This window comes from Mytilus trossulus, chromosome 8 (assembly GCF_036588685.1).
Source record: "Mytilus trossulus isolate FHL-02 chromosome 8, PNRI_Mtr1.1.1.hap1, whole genome shotgun sequence".
Taxonomy (NCBI): Eukaryota; Metazoa; Mollusca; class Bivalvia; order Mytilida; family Mytilidae; genus Mytilus; species Mytilus trossulus.
In genome coordinates this window covers 30,464,646-30,475,697 of record NC_086380.1, presented here as the reverse complement: position 1 = coordinate 30,475,697, position 11,052 = coordinate 30,464,646, and the positions used below count along the sequence as shown (strand labels likewise).

General features: G+C 31.5%; 1 protein-coding gene across 1 annotated transcript in view; it reads left to right on the top strand.

The window, feature by feature from the left end:
• Positions 1-11,052, top strand: part of LOC134727564 (ankyrin repeat domain-containing protein 27-like) — a 29,114-nt gene continuing 18,062 nt past the window's right edge. Inside the window, exons 1-8 of the mRNA XM_063591945.1 lie at positions 1-151; positions 3,598-3,703; positions 4,979-5,015; positions 5,450-5,526; positions 6,126-6,181; positions 7,247-7,303; positions 8,477-8,538; positions 10,213-10,252. Coding sequence (XP_063448015.1) covers positions 101-151; positions 3,598-3,703; positions 4,979-5,015; positions 5,450-5,526; positions 6,126-6,181; positions 7,247-7,303; positions 8,477-8,538; positions 10,213-10,252 — 486 coding nt within the window. The 5' untranslated portion in view covers positions 1-100. The remainder of the gene's footprint in view (positions 152-3,597; positions 3,704-4,978; positions 5,016-5,449; positions 5,527-6,125; positions 6,182-7,246; positions 7,304-8,476; positions 8,539-10,212; positions 10,253-11,052) is intronic.

Here is an 11,052-nt window from a genome sequence, read left to right as displayed (position 1 = left end):
CACTCCCGGTCAACTGTCATAACTCATGATTGATAAAATTATCAGGTTATCATTGGTTTGATTCCAGATATCAAATTAATTTCTCAAAATATTCAGAACAATGGCTGAAATTGATGAATTAGATGTTAATCCTTTCTTTAGGTCATTACAGGTAATTAAATTATAAGTGTAAGGAACTGATGACAGTTATGTGGATATCATAATCTGTCCCTTTGGCTGTGACAATCATCTGATCATACCACATTTTTTTTTCACATTTTGAGGGTAACCATCCTTGCTTGAGAAAAATTAATTGTCATTAAATTTATTTCCATTGTTCAATGAAATGACATAAGGGTTTAGAAACGACTTTCACATTTGTGCATTTTCCCGTACTTTTCATAGGAAGCAAGTTAACTCGTACCATGTTAACTCGTACCAACAAAAGTTAACTCGTACCACTGGGATATCGTACCACTGCAAACTCGTACCATCAAAGATATATCAAAAATTACGAATATTTTATGTTATTTTTTTTTGTAAACTTAATAAAATTAATGTTGAATTACTTGAATTTTATACTGTATTTTATAGACAAAAATACGAATGTTTTCTAAAAAGTTTTATTTTTTAAGCTGATATTTCAAAGTAGTTATAATCCAGAAGAAAGAAAAAACATTGCTTTAACTGTACCTTAATTAAGTTGAATATCCAAATTAAATTAATTAATGCTGTAATCCGTGATCACAAATTGAATGCTATGTTTACAATTGTTGAAAGCCATGTGCTTTTTGGCGGGAAAATTCGGGAACAAGAATCGGTTACATTTCATTGTAACTTGTTATTTATAAAAAGTAAGAATTTCATTTTGGAAATCATTTTGATTAAGTGCTAGGATTTATTTATGAAAAATTAATTTGGAATGATTAAAAATTAAATTCAATAATAATCAGTAAAAGTTTAAAAAAGTCAAAGGAGACAACAAAGCAAATCTGCCAGGGGTCGCCCCGATATTCTGCCACAGTATTTTCTATCCAATAGACAGGGAACATTAGCTGCAAATTGGTCATTGTACTTTCAAATTATATACATTTTACAGACTTGAGAGGTATTGAGTGAAAGTAAATTACATACATCATTAAACACCATTTAAATAAGTTGGTACGAGTTAGCAGTGGTACGAGTTTGCATTGGTACGAGTTTTTGTAAAGTGGTACGAGTTGACGTTGGTACGAGTTTACAATGGTACGGGATAACTATAATTCCTTTTCATATAATCACATTGCATATTTTATTACCTCATTATTTTTGCTCTCTGATTAGCATGATTAGAGAAGTTGCAAACTATGTGTAGCAGAAACAATTCTGCTTGCGATTCGGGGATGCGGACCACAGCTAATTCTAGTTTGTAAACTGATGTAATGGAAACGACTGATGCCAAATGTGATGCGCTACATGTATAATATATCTAAGTAAATGTTAACCAAAAAACTGAAAAGAATATATAATTTAATCAACAAAGTACAACTTTTATTGTGATATATATGCCAAAAGTATGTACAAATGGAGCTTTCCATAACTTCAAATTACCCGTACTAAGGAGGCATGTAGCAAATGCACTAACCTAATTGATGGTTGGAAAGCTTGGCTTTCCTAGGTTGGACTGAATGTCAGTCCTCAGAGCATTCAAAATAATAATCTCAAACCAGTTATATAAAATATATAAATTTCTCACAGAAGGTTAATTACCAAAGATTTTGCAACGATGCAAATATTAAACTTTACAATATAAATAAATATATCTTAAACCAATGAATTCATATTGCAAAAGCTATGTTATTTAACAAATATATACTGAATAAACTGCATGTAAATTCGTAAATAAAGAAATATGAAATTTATAGTTTTAAACAAGGGAAATAATAATGACATAATAATCCTAACTGCCATATATGATTACATAATATGAGGCAGGTAAAAGAATAAGAAGTCTATATTACAATTTTTAGTGATCATCAGATACAAATGTAAATTGTAGAACCAGAGCAGCATCAGTCAACTAAACTTAAAAAAAAAGAATGATTTTGAGTTCATTAGTACATTGATTTTTGTGTTTTACTGATTTTCTTCAGGACTATTATCATGATTATCTCTCTATGGCAATACAGTATGTAAAAGAGATAGTGTCTGGTATTGAATTATATAACCCTTGATACTCCTTTTGATGCCTGTGTAGTACCTCAGTTGAAATGCTTTGACTACGAAAAGCCTGCATCAGATTTAAAAAAATGTGTATCCAATATGAACAGGATACATTTGTACATGTTCATAAAAATATCTGACTTTAATTTTTTTTTTTATGAAATATTTGTTTTTTGCAATGCATTGATACTTTAAAGCATATTTTCATAATTTTATTAAAAAAAAACTGTAAAAATTAAGCTTCATGTTACATCTGATTTTTTAAATAAATTTTTACTGTTCTGGATAAACATTTCACTGTTTGTGGATGTTGAAATTAGTTGGGTTAATTAAAATAAGAATACTCAAAATATGAGGTTTGATACTTGTTGAAACAAGTGATTTTTCATGTCATGCACTCATTGTCCCAGATTCATTTCAAGGTCATCACTTGACATGACCGGTCATCATATCAACGCAAATGTTGGTTCTGTTATTTTTAGCAACATACATGACATAATTAGTCCCTGGATCATAAGTATTGTATATTTAAAGCAACAATTATATTAAATCACTTTGTCCAGTGATTTATTTGTACTACTTAATTAGGTGATTATTAAAGAAAGACAACTCTTAGCTTACTTCAGTACTTCCATCATTTGTGGGATCAATGTTACTTGAATCAGTGTCAGATTAAAAAATCACTCATTTAAGTAAGTCTCCTGACTGGTACAAGGCACATGGTGCTATATTGTTGAACAACTAGTGCTATGTTAATTTCCATGGTCATGATGGTGCTATCACTGTGAAAATTCTGGCAAGGACACTGTAGATATAGAGCAGCTCTGAAATAAACTGAATTATTTTAAAAAGTGGTTCATTATTAAATTTGAAAGAACCATTAGGGATAAGAACAATAGAATTGATCATCAGAGTACAGGAACCTACTCAACTCCATCATTGTTTTGGTATTCACTCATAGCCAATTAAACTGAATGAAGTAATACAGTGTTTCCTATTAGTTTAAACATATTTATTTATGGTGGATTGCAAAACAATATAAAAATTTAAAGAAGATGTGGTATGATTGCTAATGAGACAACTATCCACAAAAGACCAAAATGACACAAACATTAACAACTACAGGTCACTGTACGGCCTTCAACAATGGGCAAAGCCCATACTGCATTGTCAGCTATAAAGGGCCCCAATAAGACAATGAAAACAATTCAAACGAGAAAACTAACGGCCTTATTTATGTAAAAAAAATGAACGAAAAACAAATATGTAACACATAATTAACAAACGACAACCACTGAATTACAGGCTCCTGACTTTCAACTTATATTAATCCCTTTCCACTTTGGGGGTGAAATATTTTAAAGACATTTTCAGTATGAATCATGTTAATCACTAAATTTTTCATTTAAATTTCAGACTACACATAAAAACCTGTACAAAGAAGTCCAAGATAATGGTTACATACTATGTGTTCCACAGACAACATCACTCATGGAGTCGACATTTTCTGTCAAATTTATAGGTAAGTTTATGCATTTAAGATTGAAACCAAATTAGAAGTAAGACCAAAAACAGTATAGTTGTATTTCCTGTCTCCCTGCCTAACCTGAATTTTCATATTTGCCATGGAATTTGAGAATGGAAATGGGGAATATGTCAAAGAGACAACAACCTGACCAAAAAAGCAGACAACCGACTGAAGGCCACTTATGGGTCTTCAATGCAGCAAGAAACTCAAAAACACATTTTATGGACATATTTGGTTACACACTTTTAAATCCCAAACAAACTGTATGTATTACTACGTAGTCTATTTAAATATGAATAAGAAAATGTGGTACATGTATGAGTGCCAATGTGAGATCTCTCCATTCTAGTCAAATGTAGTAAACAATTATAGGTCGAGTACAACCTTTGTTGTAGAGCCTTGGCTCACACTGAACAGCCAGCTATAAAGGGCCCCAAAATAACCGGTGTGAAACAATATTTATTCAAAAAAGAAAACCAACAATTTAAGGTGGTACCCAACATCTGAACTAAAATCAATATGGCTCTTTTAATTTTCCATAAATTTTGACAAAGTATTTACTTTGACCCTTTGACTAAAATATAAAAATTTCAAATAATTGAATCAACCGTTAAATCAGAAAAATTATACTGGTTATATAGCAGTTTGACAAAAACTTATTTTGATCATTGAGGAGCTTAATAATCCCTTAACTACATAACGTCATTAAAACGTTCTGCTGATTTTACAGAGTTATCTCCCTGTAGTGTTAGGTACCACCTTAATCTATATAATAAAGGAAAAACACTTATGAACAACCATAACAAATGACAACCGCTGAGCAACGGGATTTTGGTTTTAATCTTTCCCATATTTTCAATACCGGTAGTTTATTTTGTGGCTTAAGAACATCACATAAAGTTTCATTTCAAGCCTATTGAGTTTGAACTACAGTGCAGGCCTTGAAGGCATAAAACTTTTCTCAGTGCTCGGAGCACAAAAACCATGCTCGTAACATGAAATCCAGCAATTTGATTGGTTGATCTTCAAGTCTGAGTACAAAAATCATGCTCGAAAGTTTTATGACCGTGAGGCCAGATCTACTGTTATGCTACTATATCAAAGAAATAAAGAATAAGTCAGAATAATCAAACAGGACACAGTTAAAGAAGTTCATAAATAATGAATCAATTTTGACAATTTCATGATTAGTAAATATCTTTTAAAAAGTGTTAATACCAGTTGGTGAGTGGTCACAGATTATTATTTTTGTTTTCTGTTTGCTTTCAGCAAGTCATATATTAAAGCCATCCCCATACTTCAAAGGGTGAGTGTTTATGCACACAATATTTCTATCAATGCACAATATTCATTTGAAATAGTCTCATAAGTTTTTTACAGTATATTTCACAATTCTAATAAGCAATATTAATTGACCTGATATATTGATTTGTATTGTTTATAAAAGACACAATTTTGTAACAAGCCCTTATACAGAAGACTGAAAATTTGGCAAGTCATCCTTGTTTTAGTACATTATATTTTTGCTCTGAAAGGGAGAAGTTTATGCAAATATTAATAAATTTGTACTGTCAAAATGGTGGTTCTTCACAAGATGCACCCAAATTTTAACTTCTCTTAATCATAAATTTTTCTGTCTTGTAACTTGTTAATGAATTTAAACTTTGTAATATATGCAAATCCTTTGATATTGCATTTAATCCTTTCAAGAAAATAATTAATTATTTTTATATCTTTTAGAGAATATTTTTTGTTGTCCAGTGACAAAATATCAGTTCATCTAGATGAAAAAAGAAGAGAATTTGTGACTGGTGAAGGTAACATATTTTAAGGATGTCTGCTTGTCATGTTTTGTAATTTTTGTCAGATATTCGGAATCCTCTGGTTTTATCCATTTGAATGCCTTAAACAAATTTTCCCATGAACCCCCATTTTTCTTTTTGTTAATTTTTTACATGTATAATTATAAGTCACTTGTAAAAGTCTTCATTTTCCCGCCAAAATGCCAATGGCTAATATCTCAAAAACAATCACATTGACCCCTATATTTTTTATGTTTTTTTTATTCCTCAACTTATTCCCTATCAATACATACTACTTTTATGAAAAGTTATTTATATTGAAACTGAGCAGCGAACATCCTTAAGTCATAGGTATCATGGATATAAGACTATTTTAATGATAATTGTCACATTGTGAGCAAGCTCGTTAAAAAATCAGTTTGAGTGTATATTCCAGTTACATAAGTCACAAGGTTCATTTAACACGTTATGGTCTTCAATATTTATGCAAATTGTACATTAAGGATTAATCAATCAATCAGTATCTTGTAAATCAATATGCCAGGAGAAGATTAATCTGAGTTAAAAATCATTGTATTTTATTACATTGTAAAACCATGCTCTGTATGTTACAGGTTACGAAGGAAAACATCATATCAAAATAATCAATGAAGAACAAGGATACAGTCAGGTAAGTGTATAACATTTCACACACTGTTATTTAGTTGAAATTATTTTATTTATCGCATCATTGTAAATATAACAGAATTTGATGAGACTGTCATTAAAGTGAGAGGGTTAGTGCTATAGAACCAGGTTTAATCCACCATATTCGTCATTTGAAAATGCCTGTAGCAAGTCAGGAATATGACAGTTCTTGTCTATTTGTTTTTAATGAGTTTTGTTATTTGATTTACCATGTGATTATTGACTTTCAAAATTGATTTTCCTCTAAGTTCAGTATTTTTGTGATTTTACTTTTTATTTTTTATGTTATGAAGCTCACAGGTTTCATACTTCTTATTGATAATCACCAAAGATCATCTTGCACTTCCATCTGGAAATTAATCATTACTGCTACTTTTTTGCAATCTGTATTTTTCAAGTAAGATTCTAAGGCTACAGGAGTGTTACCCTTAACTGTTAGTCTTTATAGTTGTGGTCATTTAATGCATCCATCCCATTTTTTCGTTTCTACACATATCACATTTACCTCATGCAAATTTTATGAAACTTATAAACAACATGATCAATGCTAAGAACTAAACCTTTAAGACAGTTCGAATTTGGGAATAGATTTACTAACCATTTTAGAGTTATGTCCCTTTGTTATTTGGAAAATTACAATTTTTTTTGGCCTTCATCACTCTAAGTTAAGTTTGCCTCACCCAAATTTTATGAAACTCATACACGAGGGGGGATAGGACTTTTATCGGGTCTCCGGGATCAGGTCTTTTTAAGCTTGGGATTTCGGGATTGACCCTGTGGGGATCCGGGAATTCTATTATTCGAAATTCGGGATGTCGGGATTTAAATTATTTAAATTCGGGACCTCTGGATTTCATGTTTATAAGCCCAGGATTTTGGGATCAGGACCCCTCCTATCCCCCCTCATACACAATGCTGAAAACCAAAAAAATGCAGACAGAGTTCAAATTTTGGCAGAAAGTCATCTTCAGTTTTGCACCTGTATAACTTAATAATAGAAAATTATGATTTTTACCCACAATATAACTTTTTGTTAAATATTTTTCAGGATTACAAACCATTCAGAATTCTAGTTATAGAGAAGCCATTTGATTCAATGTATAGGGTATGTAGTATTGATGAGTTATGAATTTAAAAATTGTTAATTATTTGAAACATGAAAAGACAACACTTACAAAAATCAATATATTTACTGTAAAAATAAGTTTTATTGTTTTTATTTTAAAATTATTTATGTAGAAATTAGGAGATGTGATATGAATGCTTTGATGGTCTTGTGGTAGCCTTTCTCCTCTTACTCTAGCCAGGTCAAGCCAAAGACTGTAAAATTAGTATTTGCTGCTTTTGTTCTAAGTGCTCATTAAAGATTATGCGTAAGATCAAAGACTGGACAGTGCTTGGCTCCAAGTCAGCATAATGTGTCCAGGTAGGGTGACATGTGTTCCTGTGTACTGTTACCTTGTGAACTCAACTAGCAAGTAAAAATACAGCTCAGGGTATTGGTCTAGATATTTGTATCGCACTGACATGATCTCATCCTAAATATCCTTTTTATTTGCCACTGGACGTTAAATATATACTCATCCATTAAAACTTCTTAAAGAAAAATTTTCATAGGCTATTTTGAATTCAGTTCTCTTACTTTAGTTAGCCTCAACCAAATGTCATGAAACTTATGCACAATGCTTATTACATGTACCACAAGTCACAGACCAAAGATTTATGCCCCTTCATAATGCTATATGCAAGTATGCAAGCCAGGACATCAACTATGTCCCTTGGACACATTCCCCATTATTAAAATTATATACAGACCCGTTTTCAGACACATTTTAGTTTTGAACTCAGAAAAATGTAGGGTTTTGTTAAATCTTTAATAGCTGTTAAATTCCAATTGACCTTACTAATACGGAGAAAATCTATTAACAATCTTAATTGACTAAGATTGTCAGTTTTCCAAACAAAGGTCAGTGGTTTTCTCCGGGCACTCCAGCTTCCTCCACCAATAAAAACTGATCGCCACTAAATAGCCTAAATGCTGTGCTTAAAAGTGGTGTTAAAACACAAAAAAAAAGAAAAACACATACTGAAAATATGACAATAGCATGCATGAAAGCAGTCATTGAATTTATGTTTTGAAATTTCCTTTAATGAATAATGCCATATATTTGTTGCAGTTAGATGTCTCCAAGTATCTCTTTTTAAAAAAAAGTATATATGAGTCATGTGAGTGTAGCAAACGAAATATTTTGTAATGAAATCTTTGTATTTTTTCTAGACTTCCAATAACCAGAAACGAAATAGTATTGAAATATCCCCACAGAAGATAACTTTTGCAGAGTGAGTGTGCTTTTTAGCTCACCTGACCTGGCGTCCGTCGTCCGTCGTCCTGCGTCCGTCGTCCGTCGTCCGTAAACTTTTACAAAAATCTTCTCCTCTGAAACTACTGGGCCAAATTTAACCAAACTTGGCCACAATCATCCTTGGGGTATCTAGTTTTAAAAATGTGTCCGGTGACCTGGCCATCCAATCAAGATGGCCGCCATGGCTAAAAATAGAACACAGGGGTAAAATGTATATTTTGGCTTATATCTTTGAAACCAAAACATTTAGAGCAAATCTGACTGGAGTAAAATTGTTGATCAGGTCAAGATCTATCTGCCCTGAAATTTTCAGACGAATGGGACAACTTGTTGTTGGGTTGCTGCCCCTGAATTGGTTATTTTAAGGAAATTTTGCAGTTTTTGGCTATTATCTTGAATACTATTATAGATAGAGATAAACTGTAAACAGCAATAATGTTCAGCAAAGTAAGACCTACAAATAAGTTTCATGACCAAAATTGTCAGTCAACCCCTTAAGGAGTTATTGCCCTTTATAGTCAATTTTTAACAACTTTCGTCATTTTTTGTAACTTGTACAAAAATCTTCTTCTTCATATTGTATAAAAAATGTGTCCGATGACCCTGCCTACCAAACAAAATGGCCGACATGGCTAAAATTAGAACATAGCGGTAAAATACAGTTTTTGAATTATATCTTTGAAACTAAGACATTAAGGGCAAATCTGTCAAGATTTAAATGTCCATCAGAATAAGATCTTTCCCCTCACTAATTTTCAGATGAATCCGACAACTCGTTGTTGGGTTGCTGCCCTAAAATTGTTAATTTTAAGGAATTTTTGCAGTTTTTGGTTATTATCTTGAATACTATTATAGATAGAGATAAACTGTAAACAGCAATACTGTTCAGCAAAGTAAGATCTACAAATAAGTCAACATGATCAAAATTGTTAGAGGACCCCTTTAGGAGTTATTGCCCTTTATACTATAAATTATAGTCAATATTGAACAACTTTTCGTCATTTTTGTAACTTGTACAAAAATCTTCTTTTCTGAAACTATGGGCAAAATTTAACCAAACTTGGCCACAATCATTACTAGGGTATCTATTTAAAAAAAGTGTATAATGACCCCACCTACCAACCAAGATGACCGACATCAGTAAATACAGTAACAGGTGAGCGACACAGGCTCTTGAGAGCCTATAGTTTTATTAACACAAACAATTCATCTGACATCACATTGTTTTCACTAAAAAGATACAGTAGGTCAACCAAGGATGAAAATTAAGAAAAATGGTTAAAGTTCTGTAAAATGTATTTCACTTAGCAAATTTTTGATATTCTTCACCATTTACACTTTATATACATAAGACTAATGACAGCTGGAAAACATACTTAAGTTTATAAAAGTTTATAAATAAAGATAAGATTTCTTTCCACATCTTATATTTTAATAATTTTTAATCAAATATTCTGTTCCATTTCTTATAATCATAAAGTCTTGAAGCTTGCTGATTTATGTGAGCCAAGCACTGTATTGAAGGCTGTACTTTCACTTATAATGATTCACTTTTACAAATTTCAACTTGGATAGAGAGTTGTCTCATTTGCACTTATATACCACATCTTTTTATATATATTGAAGCAATTGTATGTGTTCCATATTTCAGGTGTAAAGAATTCTTACAATCTTTTGGTGAATATAAAATAGTAAGTTTTTCTTAAAGTTACTATAAATTTTAAAGTAAGTAACCAACTATTTGAAAAATGAACCTTAAAGGTAAGGCTAGTGAATAAAACAAAAACATGATAGCATCGAGGGATCAGCTTGCCAGTAGTGCAGCTAATTTTATTAAGCAAACAGATAAAGAAAGAGTTGGTCACATGTGAAAACTGCACTGACCACTGTATGTTGAAATATCTACAAAGAAACAACAGAAACAATTATAGTCGCCATCACCTAATATTGGCACCATGATTTTTGTCAAAATTTTCTTCCGCCAATTGAAAATCATAATCTCTAGTAAACACTGTCGATATTTAAGAAAATTTTGACAAAAATCATGGTGCCAATTTTACATGACAGCGACTTTAGTATAACATATTAATGAAAAGCACATACATTCTCAATGCAAATAGTTATTTGTGGAAAGGTGGTTATGCTGCCACAAAATATGAGCTTTGAATGATTATAAACTAGTTTGAAAAACAAAGTAAGCTTTTCCTGCTTTTGATAAAAATAATGTAGAATAAACATATGATATACTTATTTATCATATTTTTAGTAGTAAATACAGTAGTTTTGAATATTTGATAAATAGCCTGCTGTTTAATCTATATCACGCAACTTTGTTGCGCACCTGTTATCGCATACCCTTTATCACACCCCTACTTTTTTTATTGTCACCATATTGCATTCATTGTCTATATATACTATACTTATAGATTATCGTTGATCATCTCAACGAGATTGATTTTCTCGCTTGAGCTGGTACAGCGAAAGTGAGAAA